The 23,566-nt window shown below is 39.2% G+C and overlaps 2 protein-coding genes across 2 annotated transcripts; one reads left to right on the forward strand and one right to left on the reverse strand.

Moving 5' to 3' along the window:
- The first annotated feature begins 1,671 nt into the window (after nucleotides 1-1,671).
- LOC139660571 (protein CEBPZOS-like) lies at nucleotides 1,672-7,178 on the forward strand. Its single transcript, XM_071538744.1, has 5 exons — nucleotides 1,672-1,806; nucleotides 3,228-3,345; nucleotides 3,465-3,509; nucleotides 5,554-5,638; nucleotides 5,770-7,178. Exons 2-4 carry the CDS (start codon nucleotides 3,228-3,230, stop codon nucleotides 5,634-5,636), a joined length of 246 nt encoding a protein of 81 aa, XP_071394845.1. The 5' UTR covers nucleotides 1,672-1,806; the 3' UTR covers nucleotides 5,637-5,638; nucleotides 5,770-7,178.
- Nucleotides 5,674-23,566, reverse strand: cebpz (CCAAT enhancer binding protein zeta). The gene is made up of 17 exons (XM_071538743.1): nucleotides 23,384-23,566; nucleotides 20,734-22,253; nucleotides 18,990-19,221; nucleotides 17,485-17,650; nucleotides 15,961-16,049; nucleotides 14,841-14,894; nucleotides 14,122-14,224; nucleotides 13,051-13,110; nucleotides 12,595-12,661; nucleotides 12,168-12,274; nucleotides 11,452-11,512; nucleotides 10,426-10,616; nucleotides 9,780-9,815; nucleotides 9,404-9,502; nucleotides 9,072-9,136; nucleotides 7,282-7,363; nucleotides 5,674-5,834 (listed from the first exon to the last, which is right to left on the reverse strand). Exons 1-17 carry the CDS (start codon nucleotides 23,564-23,566, stop codon nucleotides 5,674-5,676), a joined length of 3,276 nt encoding a protein of 1,091 aa, XP_071394844.1.

The following is a 23,566-nucleotide window of genomic DNA, read 5'->3' on the forward strand; positions in this document are numbered from 1 at the left end:
TGAGCCAAAAGCTCCACTTTTTACCATTTTGTGTTTGGTTGCTAAGATACCAGGCCGGTTCACCTTACCCACAGGCGAGGATCGAAGTAACTAATTACATTTACTCATGTTACTGTAATTGAGTAGCTTTTTGTGTAGTTTTTTGAGTATTTTTTAAAGTCAGTAATTCTACTTTCCCTTCAGTCCATCCCTCCTGCAGTTTTGTCCTTCAGTCCATTTTAAATCCATCCATCACAGAACAGATTGTGTGTCTCTGCATCAGCAACAGAAACTGGATCAACTGTAAACTGACAAACTGTGGATCCATTCACAGTGAGAAGAGGAATCTGACTTTACTTTGTTTCTGCACTTTATTTTGTCGTTTCTAATGTTTCCAGTTAACAGAATCTAGTCTGAACTCTGTCCTCTCTCCTGTTAGAATCACATGGAAAAGATCACAGCTGACAACGTTCTCTGTTCTAAAGAGGAACTCAGGAACTTTTACTCTGAGGACATTTTAAATCACACACTTTTTACTTTTACTGAAGGAGATTTTTACACCAGAACTTTTACTTCTACTTAACTAAATATCAGCAAAATAACAGTACTTCAATTAAGTAGGACATTTTAGTACTCTGCACTGCCCACAGGAAATTGGATGTTCTCTGTATAGTATTTCCTATTGGCTAAATAAATAATTGGTGTTTGACAGATAGTTGTAAAATAGTTTGTGCAGTGTTTTGGACTGTCTGCCATCTGACACTTGGATCTTGTATTTTGTTGAGACGACACTGACTCCCACTGGCGGGACCCTGCTATAGTCTGATACCAGAGGAACCTACAATATCCTCACTAGTTGAATTAATCACATTTCTGAATAATGGAGGTCTGTGGGATCTTTAAGTTACACCACATTAAATGATAAAACATTACATTTTGTCAGATGTTCAAGCTGAAAAAATGGCTTAAGTCAAGTGAAAATGAAGCAGTTAAACTGTATAAACGGTCCTTAATTATCAATAGTTATGTTAAAATGGAGCTAAACCTGTAACTGAAACCTATTAAATCAACATTTAACAGAAAAAATGAGATATTTCCTGGGGATGAAAAGGCTCTGAACAGTGGCAGTGACGCTACACCTGACAAAACTATAAAATTAAAACCTTGATTTGTAAATACTTGAACTCATTAATGAATACAATTTTCGGCTTAAGTGTCTATACCATGTCAAAGATTTCCGTTTCTACTGTATTGCATTATTTCAGTCATGGGGTTTCTTTTCTCCTCTGCTCCACCATAGAGGCACCATAGACAAGGTAAAATGGAAAATGATGTGATTATTTGACATAATACTTTTTCATGTTTGGAAAATATCATATTCACAAGAATAAATGGCCTGCAACCAAACCACATTTCCATCAGCTTTTTGAAAGATTATAAGCAACATAGTTAAGTAAGGTTAAAAAGAAAAAGGCAACTAAATGTTTTAAGGTTTATAAATACTTAATATGTTTAAATGAAGCTCCTGGCAATGTACAAAGGTCTCTTTTTTTTTGTATAGTGCTAGTTTACAATTGTACAGTCTTTTGTATGTGTATTGTAGCCTAGTATAGGAAAAGAAAAAAAAAAAAAATCACGAAAAATCCCCCACTACATTTGTACCAACCGGGCTTCCGTACTGAGGAAGTAGCTTGCTAGGTTTGGTTCTGTAACACAAGGGCAGAGAACCTTTCTTACGTAAAATAGTTCATATTAATGTGTATTTTATACTTTATCAATTAATTGTTTACTATTTATTCAGTTGCTTTCTCTACCTCGAATCGAAAGGTAAGTTTACTGAAGTTTACTGTGTTTGCTAGCATTGCTAACGGCAGGAGACAGGAGGCTAACAGACAACACAAGTCTTCATGCTGTCAGGTTATTTCTGCAAGATTCTGGTTGATCGCGACAAACCTCATGATCCAAAAGAAAATGAAGTCACCGCGGTAAAGATAGCATGATATTTGATAGTCGTTTGACATTCAAAGTCAAACAGAGGATTCCACAAGTCCAACCTGGGCTAACTTGTCAGTGAGAGCCTAAAGATTGCACACATTTCACCGTTATATTCTGGATAATCACCTTTATTTGTGAACAGTGGAGGTCAGTACACCTGTGTTTTTATAGGCTAATATGTGTGACTAATTCCCAGGTTAATCTCGTGTAAACAACCTGTTTTTCCTCACAAACTAAGACCACATGAATGTCACATGAACTTAAGGGAGGGTGGAATTTAACCCAAAAAAAATGAAGGCTCAAATTTTGACTATAATCAATAGCCTAGTCAGTGGATACAGATTTGATATGTAATCTGTTAGCTACCAGTGTTACTTATTACTACAGGTCGACTGATATGGGTTTTGGTGAAGCCTGATGAGAGCTGATACCTTGTGCCAGTGTTCAATGTTTTTAAATTTGACAATTTTCATGTCCAGAAGGTCCAAGGATTCAGTGTTTCCTCCAGAGTTTTCTTCTCATCAGGGTGGAAAAGCCTCTGAAACATTTAGAGCATCACGGGACACTAAAACTCTCCACTGAAACCAGACTGATGAAATTATTTTAGTGTCAGCAGCTCTTTAAGGCAGAGTGACCCACCACACCTGTTCTATGGGAGGGAAACTCTGGGATACATTTCTGCCTTTTAAATTAAGGATTAATTTACAAAAAAACAGAATAAATGAAGAAATAAAATTTGCAAAGAAAATCAAATGTCATGTCAACTGTTCCAGTGTGTTTTTCTGTAGCTGTGGTCAGGAGGAACCTCCATCATATCAGACGAGTGTGTCATATTTAAGAAAAGCCCAATATTGACAATTAGAATATCAGTCTAACTTTACTTCTCACGATTTGCATATTTAAACACCCCATAAAATGAAAAAAATATATATATATTTTTTACCTTTTTGGCAATTTTGCTGAACTTAATGTACACCTATTCTCCAGCACAGGCTAAAAAAAATGACAAAAAATTGGCAAAAAGGTAAAAAAAAAGAAGTTATTTTTAAGGAGCTGCTGACACAAAGGTAATAGAAATTTTATATCATATGATTCTAAAGTGCATTATGTTATTTAGTGTAGTATTCATTGTGCACTGATCTCTCATTTTTTTTAATCCAAGGTGACACCAAACCCAATTTTTCACCTTCTGTGGTCAATAAATATTTTTTTTGTTTCATATTCTATTCAGTAACACCCCCTCTCCTCCCCAGATGTCCCCCAAACCTCTGGAGCCGCTGGCCAAGAAACTCTTCAAAGGAGTGATCGCTCTGGAGCTGCTGGGCGTCTTCGGGGCGTACGGCCTCTTTCACAAGATGAACACGAGTCAAGGTGTCAGCAAAACGTTTAATAGGAAAGCAGAATGATGTCAGACAGACTTTAAAAGCAGCTGGATGTGTCCAGACACTTTATATACATTTAAAATTCACATGTCACTTCCCCTCCTGCAGATTTCAGGAACACCATGAACAGGAGGTTTCCTTCAGTTCTGGAAGGTAAGGACAGCAGATGGAGATAATATATATATATATATATATATTTTTGTAACACTTTACAATAAGGGTCACTAAGTTAAGGGTTAGTTAATGCTTATTAAGCATATAACTTAATTAACAGTTAACTAATGTGTAATTTACTAATGGTGTTCATGTTAACTAAGGTATTAATTTATACATTATTTAATAGTTTATAAAAATGACTATTAAATAATGTATAAATTAATACCTTAGTTAACATGAACACCATTAGTAAATGATTACCAGACACATTAGTTAACTGTTAATTAAGGGTTAGTTAATGCTTATTAAGCATTAACTAACCCTTAACTTAGTGACTCTTATTGTAAAGTGTTACCATATTTTTTAATCAGGACTTGGCCCTTCCACTTCCAAAGATAATGTTTCAGTAATGAATACCATTAGAAAATGGAGTATTATAAAACACCTTTAGTTGCAACTGAAGAGCTTCGTTCCACAGTTTCCACCGTTTGAAAAAATCGACACTTCCAAAATGATTGAAAACACACATTGGACCTCAATTATCTTTCTGAAGACCTTGGCCTACTAAATACAAACAGATGAGGGATGGAGTATCTTTATTTTTAAATTTGAGGGAACAAATTCTCCATCAGCCTGGACGTGTAGCACTTTGGACTGGAACGCCTCCTGTTAATGTGAACGTTCTGATGTTCAATGAAGTTGAGACGTCGATGAGGAGTGAGGAGACGAGTCATTTCAGCTGCGATCTCTGAACCCATCGTCTATCGGTCTGACGATTAGACTCTGGGGGCGACGGACAATATTTGGGGGTTTCCGGTGTAGCCAGCGGACATCCGGGCCAAGACTTCCTCTTCCGTGCGCCGGTCATTGTTTACAGTCCGATTAGCAACTTGAGACGCGAGAATGGAGTCGGAGTCGAGAGACGACGACTCATATGCAGATATCTGTTTATAGAGATTAGCTGAAATGTCGTCTGGACCTAAAACACCTACAGAAAGTATCGATGTTTGTGTGTTATGTGGAGAAACGTTTGACTCTCGCGTCTCAAGTCTATCTAATTTTGTCCGTTTTTAAATAAAATTTGCTTGTTATCATCAGGTTAGACGGTTAGGCAGAATTGTGTGTCATGATTTCCCAACATCACCATGACATCACCACATGAGTCCACTGAAAGACCATAAACCATAATATTGAATTATCGCCCGGCCCTACTTCCAATCCAGTCCTGAAAAATCAACCCCCAAAATCACCCACAGTATGTTGATAAAAAAAAAAAAAAAGATGTAAAATGAAAACGATCTAAAGTCAGGCCTTTCTCCAGCAGTTTAGATGTTACTTCTCTGTTGCTTTGTGTCACCATGTTGGAACAGACGGGCTGTGGGTGTTTTTGGGGGTTGACTTTTGTCCATCGGCCCGTTAGGTCTGCATTGGAGGTAAACAGCTCTACAGGGAAGCAATTGAGATTTTGGTCAGAATTAGGGCTGAACAATTAATCAAAATTTTATAGAAATCGCATTATGGCCTACTGCAATTTTCAAATCGCAGGAGGCGCAATATTTGTTTAAGGTGAAATGTGTCAAAATACCATTTTCAATTAAATATTGTGGTGCTGCAGAGATGTCCTGGCCTACACATCATATTCTACAGACTTAAGAAAACATCTTTGTTTGGTACAGATCCCCACAAAAATCACACCATAATCATTTTAACACTTTTTTCAATGAAAATGAGAATAATGATGTAAAAAAATATCATTCCCTCTAATATCGCAATTGCAATATCAGTCAAAATAATCGCAACTAGATATTTTTTCTAAATCGTTCAGCCCTAGCGAGGAGTTACAGCAGTTTCAAGAAAATCTGTTTGTCCTCATTAATATGCAAATCTATGCAGCAAGGTTCTCCAAAATCTAATCGGATGGACAGCGTGGGTCTCGGTCAGATCACGCTGTCTCTTAGATTTTAGCTTTCGTCTCACTAAACGGTGAAAAAAGGGGGAGACTGAAAACTCTCCTCTGCTGCTTCTCCTTCCTCCCTCCCAGTTTATTACCAGTCCAACGAGTGGGCGGGGATTTACGGCCTCCGCGAGAGAGACCGCGAAGCCTGGGCCGCCAAGCACGACTGAAGGTAAAGATCCAACACGGCGTCCCATAAAGTTACCACTACTTCTTCTTCTTCTTGTTACTGAAAGTCCTGCCTCCCGTCTTCGCCCCGCCGAACGCTTTCCTCCGGTTGAACACGCTCTTCTTCTTGCGCAGCGTCTTGGCGTCCCGGCCGTGGATCCAGTCGTCCCGCTGAGACTCCCACTTCAGCTGCTTCAGGCCTGCGGGGAGGAGGAGGAGGAGGAGGAGGAGGAACGGGAGGTGTTAAAGGGACGGGGAGCCGGATCGCCATGGTGACGGAGACTTATAAAGGGACGCCGTGGTGTCAGGGTTCAACCCGGAGGGATTGTAACAACGCATTATGTAATAAATTTTCACTTCATTTTGTAATAATCTGCCACATTTTGTAATACACAGCCTGAACGCAATATGTAATAAATTTCTCCGCATTTTGTAATAAATTATTACATACTGCGGTGGTTATTACTAAATGCGGGAGTTGCACTTTTCCATTTCAGAATCATATATATCATGTTATTGGACTATAATTATTGATGCATTAATGTGTTCATCACTTTAATGTTGCAACTGGTAAAGGTGGAGCTAATTTTAATTACTTTATATACCGCTGGGTAGCTTAACCTATAAAAATATATCATAATTTATTAGTTGATTTATAATTTGTATTAATAATCTAAATCTGCAAAGTAACTAGTAACTAAAGCTGTAAAATAAAGGTAGTGGAGTAAAAAGTACAATATTTCCCTCTGAAATGTAGAGTAGAAGTATAAAGTAGCATGAAATGGAAATACTCAAGTAAAGTACAAGTACCTCAAAATTGTACTTAGTTACTTTCCACCATTGCACGTGACAAATAAAAACTTGATTGATTGATTGATCAGGACTTAAAACCATACTGTTCATAGATGCTTTTAGTTAAGTTGAGTTATTTGAGTTCTTTAAAAAATGTTAAACTTCTTTTAAATCTTGTTTTGTTGTTCTTATAAATCTTTTAATCTTTGTAAAGAACCTTGAATTGCCACTGTGTATGACAAATAACCACCGCAATATGTAATAATTTATTACAAAATGCGGGGAAATTTATTACATATTGCGTTCAGGCTGTGTATTACAAAATTATTATTAGATTATTACAAAATGTGGGTGTTATTACATAATGAAGTGAAAATGTATTACATTTTGTCGTGTTATTACATAATGCGTTGTTACAGGGATTTTTTTTAAAGGCAGATACAGATATTTTTGCATTGAAGCTGCCGATATTCAGCGTCTTTCAACATCAAACTTGATCTGAACTAAGAGAAACAGACATTTATTTAAAGCTCACTGCTGCGGTGAGGAAACTGATTTTCTCTCCATGGAGAAGCTGTTGAATCTGGCTAGCATCTAGCCGACTGAATAAACCCCTAAAACCCTGACTGCTAACTGCTGTGGTTTATGGCGTCATCTCAGCATCTGCTTTTAATTGTAATGATATCTGATATTTAATAAAAAGTTGTTCAGGTGCCGGTAAGTCTGTCACTTCTACTAGCCACTTTCCCAGGTCGCCCATCTATATTTGAAAAGTCTACACTGTTTTAAATCTACTTTGGCTGCTGAGAAATCAAAAATGTTAACAGTTTGGTAAAGTGATTATTTAGGTCTTACCTGCTTTGTCTGAGTTGGCCATCGCATTCATCCCAATGTTGTCGAACTTGGAGCCGGCGTTCTCATCCAGCATGGATCCAAACTGAAAAACACCAGAGAACATTAACCAAAAAAAAACCAACACACACTTTGTACAGGGTTCCTACACAGGTCTGGAAAGTCTGGAAAAGTATTAAAAATGAATTTGATCATTTCCAGGTCTTGAATAGTTTGGGAATTTGAAAAAATGTCTGGAAAAGTATGGAAAATGTTGTGGTTCAGGTCCGATACACACATAATTCTAGCTTTTATGTTGTTGTAGAGCCACTTTGAGTCCACAGTTTGTGTTGATGTGAAGAATAATGTTCAGATAGAGGGACGCTCTTATTACCCAGCCGCTGTCAGCATGCATTATATCAAATACAGACCAAAATCAAATCCGGTCGAGAACATACGGTCTGGGAAAAATATGGAATTTTAAAATGGAAAGCGTGTAGGAACCCTGCCAATCATCTCACATATTCTGATATTTGTCTCTGTGAAGAACAATCTTCATCTATACAGTGATATGACCTAGTTAGCAGGGGCAAGATGTCTGTCTGCGTAAATCATATTGAACACCAGACAAAATCTTCAAAACAAATCAAGGTCTGGAAAAAGTATGGAATTTCTTAATTGAAAATGTGTAGGAATCCCGTTTGTAAAACCGTCCATGAGACATCAGCAGCCGGTTCCACCTGCTGTATTGGCTGAACATGTGAAGTCGATACTCAACATTAAGTCTGACAGTAGATCTGTATCTTTAAGTTTCATAATGATACTGAAGATCCATCTGGAGCGTAAAGGGAAAACTAACCAAAACATTGTCAGTGATGCTTTCACCTCGTTTCCAGTAACATTCAAACCAAAATCTATTTCTCCTGCCCAGATTAACAGTAGCCAAAGTTAGTATTAGCTAACTTGTGCCCTAACGAGAGAAAAAGTTTATGTTACCTGCTGCAAAATATGAGGATTCAACTGTTTGTCTCCCATACTCACTACAACCACACACACAAATCTATAGATAGATTTACCTAACACAGACAACAGTGACACCAGGTGGTTTAACAGGGTAAAAGCTATGGAGTCGGCTTAATGCAATTCCTCCCAGCACTATGGTGAAAAAACATTTATTAAATTGTAGTTTGGTTCTTCATCAGTTCAGTGATGTAACTTCATGTTGCTTTTAACATATAATACAATATAGTTATAGATTTTTCATTAAACAACTGAACAAGTATAACATATACACGTAATAATAAGCAATGGCAGTCCATTTGGCATGAGGGAATGACTCAAAAACATGTTCAAATAATAATTAAAAAGGTAAATTTGGGTAAAATAACACATTAGACATCGAATTCAAAATTGTGGGATGTCAAGAAAAAAAACTTGGAGTTAGTGAGAATTAACATTTAAACTAGCCGATGTTTGAACTGAAGTTAACTGGTGACACAGTCTGAGTTAACATGCAGTTTATGCATTCATCATTTTTATCTTATTTTTACTATTATCATCAAGTAGGTTTTATTCTCCATATTATTTTACATTAATTATGGCATTCTATCCCTGTTTTTATGCTCATTCTATGTCTATTTTCATGTGAAGATGCATTCTATTCTCATCTTTATCTTATTTTCACTATTATTATCAAGTTTTATGTGAAGCACTTGGTGCATGTAATTTCTTTGTTGTAAAGCACTTTGAGCTGCATTTCTTGCATGAAAGGTGCTATACAAATAAAGTTTATTATTATTATTACTGAGTCTCACCTCTTCAGCAGAAGCAAACACAGCTGCATCCTTCTTTCCTTTCTTCTTCTTCCCCGGCTTTGAACCTTTAAAAAAGGAGCAACAGTGATCAGTAAAGCTGCTTTAAAATTGAACTGAAACATTACTGTCACTCATAATGTGGCAGTTAGTGTTGCATAACACTTTTCAAACCAGTCACAGAGTTTTACAGACAAAAACAAGTAAGTAATACAATACAGCTCAGTAATACAAATTAAATAGTCAGACCTGAATTAAAATGTAAATGATTGGAATAAAACAGGCAAATACAGAGGGAATAAATTAGATGAAATAATAAGTTAAGCACTACTAACCTGAGGATCCAGAGAAGTCCAGTTCTTCTGAAGATTTCCTCTTGCCCTTCTTGGTACTCGGGGTGATATCTGGCATCTCCTCCGTCTCATCGTCTGAATCTTCAGAGGGAAAATTATTTTTAGCTTTTAGCAGATTGTACAGAAAAAAGCATAAAATTATCTAATATAAACAAGTAAATCGAGATACACAATTTAATATACTCTCAAGTGGCTTGTGAACAAACTACCTTTCAAAATGTTAAAATACTCCTTGTGCCGAGTGGTATGTTATTGAAAGGATAATTAGTCTGACATTGGATAATACAATATTGGATAATATACATTAGCCAAAATAATATATAATTGGATGATACTGCGGTGATAATTTATCACTTACCACCAAATGCAGCATCGTCTTCCTCCAGCTCTGGTACTGAAAGAAGAAAAAAACAAAATCCATGAACAAACAAGGCAAATATTTCACATATCTGGCTTTCTCCTGGGTGGCAGGGGGAAAAAAAATCCTGTAATCAAAAGGTCACAGGTTCGATTCCTGTCAGTCTCAAGTCGTGAGGCTCAAGTCTCAAGTCAAGTCTCAAGTCTAAATGTAGAACAGCAAGTCCGAGTCCAGTATCAATTTAATATCTTAAAGAAAACTAAATATCTAGGACATTTCAATGCAATATGGTTTTAATAGGATAAAAACTTGGTAAGAGCATCATGAGTTTGATTTCTATAATCAGTTTCAACTTCAATAAATTCAATCATTCCATACAAATTCAGAAAACAGAATTTAAATTCAGTCGTCTGCTGGAACAAATCTCATCACTTTCAATCTAAGTCATTTACACAAACACAAGATCTCAAGTCAAGACTTTAGAAACCTTTTCAAGTCATCAGAGTACAAGTCAGAGTCAAGTCCCAAGTCACCAGAACCCAAGTCAGAGTCAAGTCTCAAGTCTTCTCTTCATGCATCAAGTCAAGTCTCAAGTATTAAAATGTATTTATTATGAACGCGGTCTGTAGTTTCTGACGTTCCTCACCTTCCTCATCATCTTCATCTCCATCAGGATCCATGAACATCCCTCCTTCCTCCTCCAGTTCATCTCCAAAGTCCTCTTCGTCCATGCTGCCCAGGGAAACCTCCTCGTCGTCCAGGTCGTCCATGTCCGAGTCGTCCATGTCCGAATCGGAGTCCTCTTCTCCTTTCTTACCCTTCTTGCTCTTCACGTTGCTGAGAAACACAGAGGGAACAGGAGGACAGATTCAGTATTCGGTCAAGATCCCAGTGAAATCGACTGATCCAAGGTTAAATTGGAAGACAGAGCATAGTAAGGAGAAACAGATGATACAAAAATATAAAAAGCAATAAAATATCTACTCTTAAACAGGGTTCTGTAGAGAATTAGAAACAGGTTACAACCCGCTTTTTGGTGCTGTAAAGAACCCTTTTGGAATGGTTCTCTATAGCATCATGCTCAGATGGTTCTACACAGAACCTTCATGGTGCTGTAAAGCAGAGGTTCCCCATCGTTAGATGTCAAGGACCCCAAAACCCCAAAAGATTCATATGAAGCCGTGGGCCCCTTTTCATAAGATTTTGTCTGAAGGATCTCCATCTAAGAATCCAGAGAACGGTTCTATCCATGTTGTTGTAATTCCTACTGGCCGCCAACAGAGTTCATAAACTAACTAAACCCCAAACCCAAATCTGTGACTGATCTTTAGTGCCAGGTGATGCCACCACCTGTTGTACTCTATAGAAGATGACATCACCAGGCACCAGAGATCAGCCAATAGCAGACGGACATTTCAGCACACTTTACACAGATTTGGGTTTGGGGTTTAGTTCCTCTTTAAAATCCCCTTAAGAACATATGAAATGCTCCAAATCAGCAGCATGAAAATAACTTTTTCAGAACCACACTGAGCTTTTTGTTCTGATTTCCCAGTTTTGTATTGTATTTTAACAAATCAGAGCGTTCTTTGAGTCAGTGCAGTTTTATATCAAACCCTAAATGAAGAACCCTTGAAGAACCCTTGAAGAACCCTCCTGTTTCTTTGCTCACCCCGCAAAGTCCAGACCGTCAGCTGGCAGATCGGTGAAGTAAGAGTCTCCCTCGCAGGAATCTTAACAGAGTCAGAGGAAGGTATGAAGTATTAGAGCAGTACTGAAATATTTAAAACGAGTTAATAGTTAACGTTATTTACACAGCATTTTGAAAAACATAACTACAAAATAACATAATAATAAATACAACTATATAAATAATACTACATAACAAAAAAACAATAAGCCAATTCAAAATTCATTCATGAATTAAAAATCAAGCTAAAAAGAATAAAACATGGGAATACAGCAGGAATCATAATGTATAATTATTCTTATAAGTAGTAGTGGTATTTATAAAGTGTTTAATAATGATAACATCAATAATAATATTTATGAATCATTATTCCTCCTGCATCTACCTGTTTTATTCTTTTTAACTTGATTTTTCATTAATGTCTGACTTTTTCTTTGGGTTGTTATTACTATAACTAATATTACTACTATTATTATTATTACTGAATGGTTGACAATTATTGAGCAGCAGGTTGTTTAGGAAAGCTGCCTAGTAGTTGAAAGGTTTCTGGTAAAAACTTGATAATATTAGTGAAAAATACTATCATACATACAACATACAGTACATCAGCCAGTGGCTTGCAGTCCACACAGTCCTGTTGTTCTCCCTGGTCTTGTAAAAATAAACCAGGTTCTTGGCGTCTGATTGGCTGGACTTACCGAGTATTTTCTCAAACTCTTCATCGTCCACGTCCTCCACGCTCTCGTCATCACCGTCTCTTCGCGGCCGACGAAGCAGCTTCTCCTTCTGACGTTTTTTGAAGAACCTGTTGAGGAGATAAATAAGATAGAAACAGAGTCAATCCAATATTGAGAGACACATTTCATCCAATCACGAGAATAAAGGCTCTTGAAGAAAACACAGGAAGAATATAGTGGTTTGTTGAACCAAAGTGTTGTATGTAGTAGGAAGTAATGTTTTTTTTTCTCCCCAAACGTGTAGTTTGAGGTTTGATGAATGCTTTTTCTGCAATGTAAGGACCAACTCCTGACTTTATTGTGTAATACTGACAGTTGCAATGCTGTACGGTTGTTAGTATATTAGAATTCAATTCATCAAATAAATTTAATTAGATTTTTCCCTCACCGATAGAAGAACACTTCCTCCACGGGGATCTGGCTTTCTTCTTTAGACAGAAACTCCTCACAGTTCACTGGCACAGAAACACAGAGAAATGTAAACTTTACTTATTAAACTCTTAATTAAAAATTAAAATAAACCAAACCAGAAATGGATGCCATTCGAGACTTTAAAATTAACAAATAAACCTATTCTCTGCATGTGAGTTATGAGTGTGCAGCTACTACTTTTTCCTGTTTAACGTGCAACTGCTTTTCTGAACAGAATCAGACCACAAACAACCGATTTCATAAGTACACATCCCAAAAACAAGAAGAATCCAACAGTTTGATGCCCTTTGATGCCTTAAAATGGATGCCGATACCAAAGTTCGGTACCGGATCGCTAGCTATCCTTTCCTCCACCAAACTGTGATCTACTGTATGGAGAAGACGACAACAAAACAACAACAAAAAAACTCACCTGGTAGAGAGTCGAGAGGTAACTTCTGTTTGGGCTGCATCACTATGGCGCTTGTGTTCTCTGATAAAAAACAACATTGATGAAAAATACAACATGCTGTCTACATGTATAAAAACAGAGTTCCTGACAATTTACCATTTGAAAACTCTGGTAAGTTGATTTCTTAACTGGATTTGTATATTTTGGTTGGTCTTCAGTACGATATCTGTATATATCTATAGCTGAACATCATTATACAGTAGTACAACTAATATGTACCTGGAAGACAACAAAACAGATGGAAACTCAACCGGTCTTTGGACAAAAAAAAAATATATATATATATATATATAATATTCTGTAAAATTATCCTTTGACTTGGCCAGAGCTGGAAAAGTCCAAATCAAAGACTACAGCAACTTGTTTGAAGTAAACAGCTATGATAAGTTAGCTAATGTTAGCAGTCAGCTGCTTTGTGTTGTTAATGTAAAATTCATCTCCAAACCAACTGGGTCAAATTGTTAAAGTTGCAGCTAACGACTGTTGTTAACAGTAGCAGTTTTAACTAGCTAAAGTCACCTAGTGTTAGCATTAGCTAGCAGACACAGCTAGCATAAACAATTTGACCATTAAAGCGCTACTAAGGATATCTAGCATATTGGTAGGTATTACTAATACTAAAGATAAATGCTGCTAATGTTAATGATTAATAAGAATTAGACCCACTTGGTTTAAAGACAAGAAAGAAAAGTTAAGAACCTGAAGTAGATAACTGCTACTACCAACTGCTAACATTAGCTAACATTATGAACCTCTGCTAACATTAGCTAGAATTACACACAAACATCAATGTGCAGCTGCTTTAGGCTCATTTGGACTTTCTCCAGCTCTGCTCATCTCTCCACTATATCCAATAATATTTTTGGTATATATTTCATTTTTTTTCAAAAGACAATTTGAGTTTGTCTCTGTTTAAATCTGTTTTGTGTCTTCCAGTTAGTGTTTCCCACCCTGAGTAGGACGTAAATCCTATACAGCTGCTGTGTGAATAAAGAGAATAATCAGTAATAAAATGAAGTCTGTGTGTATTACGTTTGCCCTTCAGCTGTTTGGGGTTCCTGAAGACGAACCGGTCCAAGAACCTGATGAGGGTGAAGTCCTGGAGCGGGTCTCCGGAGTACTCGATGAACCCTCCCTGGACAGACACCACAGAAGAAGAGGGAAACAAAAAAAATGAGATTACAGTCAGGTTCGTCTTGGAAAATACTTCCCAAAGAAACCTTACTGCAACAGCTACACATTTACCCCCAAAACATACCAGATATGAAAAAAAATAACTCCTACATGTAGATTTATAATAGTAAATGGAGGGTTTCTTTTCATATCGCTACATAACGATCTAGGATATATTTGCGTCAGTATTTCAAACACACGAATGATTCTATCCTCAAAAACAAATATTTTGTAAGCAGAGGTCTGGAGATGACTCCTAACTTTTATACTAACCCATGATGATCAGTTTAGCTGTCATTTTTTTCTCATTTTGGAATAAAATTCCTCACATTTACCTGATGATTCAACTGCTTCTGATGGCCTGACAACCGCTATAACGATAAGCAGATTTCCTAAACAGTTTCCATTTTAAAATCATTTCATAATCTTCGAGACATCAATTGTTAGACATTACATCTTCATCACTCATCGTTTTGCACCTACTGACTTTGACTAATATGGTCGGGAACAAGCCGTTTTCAGTTAGGTGGTGAACTTCCAGATATTTCCCAAACTCTTAGTGTTATAAAATACTTCACCTGCAGGATTGTCTTTGCAAACAGCGACACTGAGGGGTGGAAGTGCAGAGAGAGCTGAGGAGAAACCAAACAGAGGAGAGTGAACACAACTACAGTAGTTTTGTCCCCTGCTCATTCCCATCCAAAGATTTTGAGATCGTCAGTGAACCTAACTTCAGCATCCATCTTGTATCCATTTGTCTGACTCTCTTAGTCTGTCATGGTGTCAACGGTTCGACCGGTATGATTTTTAAAGAGTGTTTGATACTGACATTTTTGGATCGAAGCTGCTGATACCTGATACCTATGTTGTGCCGATATTCAATATCTTCAACTTTGATCACTATCATGTAGTGCTGAAACGATTAGTCGATTAATCAATGAGTTGATCCGACAGAACGATCGTTTAAGTCATTTATCAAGTAAAAATACCAAATATATTCACAGCTTCACAAACATTAAGATTTGCTGCTTTTCTCCGTTTCATCTCATTATAAAATTAATACTTTTTGTTTTTTGGCTGCTGGTCAGACTGAGGAAGAAATTTTAAGAATCACTTTGGCCACTTTGACCTTGCAACGGGCAAGTCTCTATTTTTGACATTTTATAGACTAAATGATCAATCAAAAAAATAATCAATAGATTAATCAATAATGAAAATAATCGTTAGTTGCAGCCCTATTTTCATGCAAACAAAAGTTCCAAAAACATCCAAGTATTCAGTGTTTCCTCCAGGTTTTTCTTCCTGTCAGGGTGGAAAAGCCTCTGAAACATTTAGACCATCATGACACTAAAACTCTCCACGGAAACCCTGGATAATAATATACTGTATATTATCATAAGAATATCTATATACATCCATACTTCTGAGGAATCTGGTCAAAACGGCTTTCCATGAACAATCATTGTAGTATTGATCAATTGATAAATAGTCTAATAAACACATATTATGTAATCAATCAAACTGCATCATATCAGAGGTGGACGATCCTGACGTCCAGGGCTGATTTTTAATAAAAGGTCAATATCAGCCCCATATATCAGTCTAACCCTAGTGTATATAGAGTGTGTGTATAGTGAATAATGGTAAAAGACTGGATTATTTGTAATTCCTCCTCTCCACTGTTTCTATGATACTCACCCGCTGTAATTCCCATAAGGTGGTGTGATCAGCTCCACAGAATAAAGGGTTTCTGTGCAGCGGGTCGTAGGTTTCCACACTCTTCCCTCCTGGTGACACAGGAAGAAACGTGATCAATACACAACCAAAAGTCTCTCAGTAGAGCTCAAACCAACCACACAGAACAATTCTCCAACTTTCAAAGCTGCAGTTTCCTTAACGGTTTGTGTGTTTATCATTTGTCTTCCGGGTTTGATTTTCTGACAAAATAGCACGTTTTTAGCAGCTGATTTGGAAGTCCCGGATGTCGGACTGTCCCAGCAGCACTTGAACGCAGCACAAATACTGTACTTATGGTTACAAAACGAAGATCTTCTAATGGTTGAAATCCCAGATCCGAATCATCACCAAAATCTATCTGATCCTTGGGCCGGGAGCGATCTGTCCACCAGATTTTCAGCCAAATCTGTTCATAACTTTCTAAGATATCTTGTTGACAGACAGACAGACTGACAGGAGTGAAAACAAAACCTACTTCCAACTTCATTGGCAGAGCTAAAAAATACTGAAACACATTAGAAATCAGGGCTGTTTGTGGCTGACACTAAAATTGTCAAGTAAAATGACCAATATCCGATGTGATTACCCCAAAATGTTTTTAACTTTATTTTTTTCTTTGTTATTTATAGCAGCCTATATTATTTTAGTTTTTGCAATGTGATTAAGCATGTATGAGATATGCATGTGAATTGATACTTTTATTTTGTATCATAATTTGTTTTATTTTATTTTATATATATATATATTTTTTTCTCTATTAGGTGAGGTTTTTAGATAAGCCCATAGAGGGTTTCTATCTCACCTGCACATGTAATTTTATTTTGATTTTACTTTTCTTTGCTTGTTTGTTTCTGTTTAAAAAAATGTGCAAATAAACATAAACATAAAATGTCGACATCTACTTGGAAAATATCCCTCGGATGTGGCTCTCAAAAAATAATTACATGCAATTCTGACTGCAAACATTATTTACTCTAAATCATACTCATAACCCCCCAAATCCTCAAAAAGCATTCTAAAAGAACATGTTTACATTTCAAACATATTTATATTTACGTTTCAGTACACAATTCCCATTTTTTCCACACTTCAAGTGGGAACGTGAAAGTATTCAGAAATTATTATGGCCCAGAACGTGACATTTACCGAAATCCCTCATGACTGGATTCACATTCACACTAAATCTTGGAATAAATGCCAATTCTGTACCAAAACACAGTGTAAAAAATATTATTATTAATTAACGATTTTTGTGGTCAGAATTGCATGTGGTGTCATCATTTTTTTTTTTTAAATCTATTTATTCATCAATCCTGTTATAAAACTGGTGAAATTTGATTGAGCACACATGCTGTTTTTTTTAGCAACATCCCACTTCACACTCACAGTCACACAGTCACCGTTTCATCCATCAAATTCAAATATTGATCAATAATATTGATCAGTAATATCGGTGCTGACTGGACATCAGACCGGCCCACAGACCTTCCAGGTTCTGGTGATGTACCCATGATGCCGTGGGTTTGGCGCCCTCTCCTGCCTCTGCGCTCGCTCCTTCCTCCAGCTTGTCGGCGTCCACAAAGCGCTCCTCTTCATCATCATCCTCCTCCTCCTCTTCAGCGAGGTCTTTGAAGTTCTCCTCCTCACCGTCCTGAGAAACAACAGGAGGGAATCGCGTTAAAACATTAAAACCAATTATCGTCAAAAAAAAAGTAAGTGGTAATCTACAAAATCCTCATCCTCTACCAGCCTCTACTCTCATCCTCCATAGTTTCTCCTTCACCTGGTGGATCTGGAGGGAAATCTGCTGGATCGCTTTACGGCACAAAACAGGAAGAGGTTCTGTTCTTCCAGAGCAAAACGGAGCTAAAGCTGAAAGAGTTTCTGGCAGCAGATGGTGGAAGGAGGGAAAGGAGAAGATGGAGAAATCACTTCCAACATGTTGATCCTCTTCAGGGAGGGGGGGGGGGGGGGGGGGGGGGAGCAACGGGGCTGATGGGAAATGCAGTCTTAATGTGGAGAAACATTAGAACTAACAATACTACTGGAGTGAGATAGAGGAGAACAATCATCTCCAACATGATCTCATTGGTTTACAGGCATTAGACCGAGGTAGCAACATTAATGTTTATATGATCACAATTTTATTTTTCACTGTGTAATTGTGTTTCTCGTTTTATTACTTGTTTTTGACATATTTTGTTATTTATTACTGTCTCTTTAGGGCACAACTTGTATTGTCCGGGCATTCATGCAGTTAGATACACACTTTTATGTAAAATTCTGCTTTCTGTTGTCTCTGTTTTCTAGTTGTATCTGTGTATCTCTTGTATTGCCTGTTATTCCTATTTCTTATTTGTTTATTTATTTATTCAACTGTATTTTATTTAATTGTGGTACTCTTACATCACTTTCTCTTTGGGTTTTATTGTATGTAAAGCACTTTGTAATTGTTGTTTTTAGGAAAGTGCTATACAGATAAAGTTATTATTACGAGCACCATAGCTCCTGCATCACATCGCTAGCTTGTCTGGGAAGCTAAGCAGGTCTGGCTGTGGTCAGTCCTTGGATGGGAGACCACCTGGTGCTGGAAGTGGTTTTGGAGGACCAGTAGGAGGCGCTCTTCCCTCTGGTCTCATGAATAATATCCCCAATGCCCCAGGGCAGAGACGGGGACTCTGTCCTGTGAGGTCCTGACTCTGTGGTCAGTAAAGATCCCATCGGCACTTATTGCAAGAGTAGGGGTGTAACCCCGGTGCCCCGGCAAAATTCCCAAAAACAGTCCTTCCTTCCATCATGGCCACCTAATCATCCCTCGTCACCTAATTGGCTCTTTCAGTCCTCTACTCTCCACTGAGATAGCTGATGTGTGGTGAGCGTTCTGGCGCAAACTGGCTGCCATGCATCACCCAGCGCTAAATAAATGTATATAAAATCATCAATTATTATTAATAAAATGCTCCACAAGGCTCCTTTAATGAACGCCTCACCTCGTTCTCCTGCAGCAGCATCTTGAGGCCCGGCTTGGCCTTCATGACCTCTGACACCAGGAAGAGCGCTCCGCAGGCGAAGCTGGGGTTCTGCTCGCCGCTGACCTGCAGGAGCCGCTTCACGAAGGCCTTGACCCGCCGCAGCACGATGTCGGCCTTCAGAGACTTGTACAAGAGGTTGAGGAACATGCTCTGCCTCGAGCACGAGGACAGACCGGGGTCCAGCAGCTTCCTGTGTGTTGAGAGGACAGATTTAAAGTAAAAAAAAAAAAAAAACCCTCTGAAATTTTTACACTTTTATCTGTGATGTTCAACACACTCCAGGAGTTATTTAGTGATGAAGTGGTATAATTTACTTTTTCGGTGAACCCACTTTCCCTCAACCTGCCTCATCTACTTCTACTTCAGTCAGTAATTTCCTACATTTCCCAGAATACCTTTAGAGAGCAACACGAGCAAGAGAGCAAGAGTTTCCAGTGGAGAAAAAGTGAGTCTTCCTCTTCCTCTAAACCCAACCTGTCTCTCTGCTGCATTGCATTCTGGTCTCTCTCCTGCTCCTGTGGGTGGAGAAACTGGTCTCTCTCCTCTTCTACGATGGATCTCTCCCTGTATGATTGTTGAACGTCTCTCGGTGCAAAATGGCGGCTCTAGAAAGAAGCCCTCGCTCTTTGATTCTGAGGGACTGACACCAAAACCTGACGTTTACCGCTGAGGTTTTACATCCTGAAACATTTTCTCATATCAAACTCCACTGGAGCTGCTGGAAACATCTGGAGGTGACGTCACCTCGTCTACGATTGGCCGGTTATCCACCAAGAAGAAAAACACAACATACTACTGAATGGACAAACTACTGCACATCACCAATAGGTATTTTTAACAGTTACATTATGAATAAATAGAATGCAACGCTGCCAACTAACCAACTCATTTCATAGTTTGTTTAGATTACATTGCAGGGTTCCCTCTGTGGCTCTGATGTAAAATTCCATGACTTTTCCATGACTTTCCATAACTAACTCAGAGTGCTTCCATGACCTAAAAATGTTCTTCCTTCCTCCTGGTTTGTTAATGTTGTTTTTCAGTCTGAAAACTAGGGCTGGGCGATATGGCTGAAATCAATATCATGATAATCATAAGGATTTTTCTCAATATCAATATATATCACAATATGATTCATGTATGCAAAATCATGTTAAATAATCAAATTAATGTTCATCTCATTGAACCGAATGGTAATGTTAGGTGTGATGTTAAACAAAACAGAAATATTCAAATAATATTCCTACCATACCTCATTTTGAGGTATGGTAGTTTTTATGTATGAGAGTTTTTAAGTAAAATTTTCTTGTCATCATCAATTTAGACAGCAGAAATGTGTGTCATGATATCAAAATATCTTCATATCATCACCTTATGATTCCACTGAAAGACGATAAACAATAATATTGAATTATCGCCCAGCTCTACAGAAAACCATCTAATGGAATGAATGTGAAACAAGTTGGAAAATACATTGTCCTGTATTCCTGGAAAGTGACCCATTTGCAAACTTCCCTGATATTCCCCGACTTCTCCAGAGGATTTAATCAATTCCATGACTTTCCCTGCCTCAAAAACACCTCTAAAAATTTAATATTCCAGGAATCCCATGGCCAGTATGAACCCTGATAATAGGAAATATGTTCCTATACAGGCAATGTTAAAAAACATGAGACAGACCAGCAGGACAGGAGTGTTTTACCTGTAGAGAGCTACGTAGTATCGGTCAGAGATCGTCTGCTGAGAGTCCATGACCTGAAACAGCAGCATCAGCGCCTGAACGGCCGTGTTGAACTTCACCAGGTGAACCACCTTGAACAGCGTGTCCAGCTGCTCCTTCACCTTCTCGTCTCCGGCTTTGGCGTAGGGATACGCCCTGTTCACGCCCGACAGCAGAGCGCCGAGCATCTTGGACTCGATGTCCGTCTTCTTGACGCAGGCGCGGAAAAACGAGAAGTAGACGGTGATGAGTTTTCCGGCCAGGTCGGCCTCGGCGTGGCTCAGCAGCACCTGGCTGAGGAAGCAGACGGCGTAGTACTGCGCCTTGTTGCCGATGTTGGGCCGGAACATGAGCCGCTCCACCTCGCTGCACACCACCGCCTTCATGTTGGGGTGTTTGTGCAGCAGCGTCTCCAGCAGGTACGAGGCTTTGGCCGCCGTCTTGTACTCCGGGTCTCCCAGCTTGTTGACGACCTGGACGAGCAGCGCCCTCTCCTGCTCCGGACGGTTGCACAGCAGCTCGTGGGCGGTGGCCAGCGCCTTCGCCTTGGTGGCCGCCACCGTGTCGTGAGCGACCGCGTCCAGGGCCGCCACGAACTCGGCCACCAGGTGTTTCAGCCGGTGCTCGAAGTACCAGAGGACGAGGCGGCGGTCGCGGGCGTCCTTGTTGCCGCTGGCCTTCTCCTCCAGCCGGTCGAACGGGTGCTGGGCGAACGTCCGGAGCTTCCGCCGCTCCGGCAGCAGGTCGGACAGCAGCAGCTCCCGCAGCGTGTCCAACGCCATCAGACCCATCCGCCGACTGCCCTTCTTCTTCACCATGGACACCAGGTTCTCCACGTGCTCCGAGGTGTGCACGGGAGCGTCCTGGATCAGAACCGTCATGGCCGCCATCCTGTCCGCCAGCACGCCCGAGGAAACCACCGTCTTCATCCAGGCGGAGTTGGCTCCCTTCTGCAGGTTCTTCTTGCGCTTGTAGAGCTCGGCCTCGGCCTCGAACAGCCGCTGGGCCAGAGCTTTGTACTGGGAGACGAGCGACGGGTCCTGCGGCGCCGAGGATTCCTCCGCCGTGTATTCCAGGTCGAACCACTTCCCTCCGGGCTTGATCAGCAGGATCTGCCTCGGCTGAAACTCGAACACGTTGACGTTCTGTTTGGCCTTTTTCCCCCCGACATCTTTAGACTTCTTTGCCTTCTTCTTATCCTCCGCTCCCTGGTTGTCTTTGGCTTTCGGCTGCGCTGTGGACGCCTGTTCCTCTGCCGGAGCTTTCTGGGCTTTGGCCTTTTTACTTTCCGTGTCGCCGGCCTCCGCGGCGTCTCCGTCCTCTCCGTCGTCTCCGTCCTCGGGCTCGTCGGGGACGATCTGCTGCGCGGCGTACGCCCGGATCCCCAGCTTGGTGATGAACTTCTCCAGCTCGCCCTCCTCCAGGTCGTCGATGGCTCCTTTCTTCCCTCCGTCGACGAGCTCGTTGGAGTCGTTCAGGTTGGCGAGCAGGATGAAGTCGGCCTGCAGGCGAGAACAAGAACGGCATGAGAAGACATTATATAGATTCAGAACACATGGTAGATGGTGTGGTTTGGGTAAGACTATCTTAAAATAGACAGGAAACATGCACACCATAAAATAGGCCAGAGCGATAATTCAATATTATTGTTTATCATCTTTCAACTAGGTCTGGGTAATTTAGTTGAAATCAGTATCATGATAATTATCAGGATTGTTTTTGATAGCGATACATGATCATGATATGTCACACAATCATGATCAATATTATGGCTCATAGTCTTTCAGCTAGGGCTGGGCGATAATTCAATATTATCGTTTATCGTCTTTCAGTGGAATCATATCGTGATGATATGAAGATATTTTAATATCGTGACTCACATTTCTGCTGTCTGAATTGATGATGACAAGCTAATTTTACTTAAAGACTCTGATAAAATGAGGTATGGTAGGAATATTATTTTAATATTTCTGTTTTGTTTGACATCACACCTAATATCACCATTCGGTTCATTGATGAACATTAATTTGATTATTTAGCGTGATTTTGCATACATGAAACATATCGTGATATATATTGATATTGAGAAAAATCCTTATGATTATCGTGATATTGATTTCAACCATATCGCCCCTCCCCTACTTTCAGCGGAATCATACGGTGATGATATGGCGATTTTGTGATATCGTGACACACAATTCTGCTGTCTGAGCTGATGAGAAAAAGCACATTTTACACAACACAAAGAGGTAACTATGAAACACTTTAGGGAATATTATTTGAGTTTTGTTTGACGTCACACCTGACATTGCCACTCGGTTCAACGGGATGAACATTAATTTGATTCTTTAACATACGATTTTGCATACGTGAGCCATATCGTGATGTATATCGATATCGAAAAGAAAAAAAAATGATTAACGTGATATTGATTTCAACCATATCGCCCATCCCTACTTGATGTTTACAATGAATTTACCTCGTATACATTTTTGCCAGCATAAAGATGTGGATAAACACTTACTCCCAAAATAAAAAAAGGTTGGTAAAGTGTATTTAGGTGGGTTTATCCTCCACTGCATCCATGTTTATTCACCTTAAACCTGTGTTCTGTAAAGCTGGTAAGACTTACCCGAGTTCCGCCCAGCCGTAAAACCTCGTCCAAATTAAACTCGTCATCTTTCTGCGGTCCGTCTTCCTTCGCTGCTGAATCTTCACCTTCCTCTTCGTCGCCGTTTTCAGGCTCGAGCTCGTTTTCTTCATATTGAAATTTTACTTTAGCTGCTGCCTTGCGCTGCTTGTTTCTCGGTGCCAT

Source organism: Centroberyx affinis, unplaced genomic scaffold, assembly GCF_046629955.1.
Source record: "Centroberyx affinis isolate AG114_WGS23_722 - 3 ecotype Tasmania unplaced genomic scaffold, CSIRO-AGI_Caff_v1 ptg003342l_1, whole genome shotgun sequence".
Taxonomy (NCBI): domain Eukaryota; kingdom Metazoa; phylum Chordata; class Actinopteri; order Beryciformes; family Berycidae; genus Centroberyx; species Centroberyx affinis.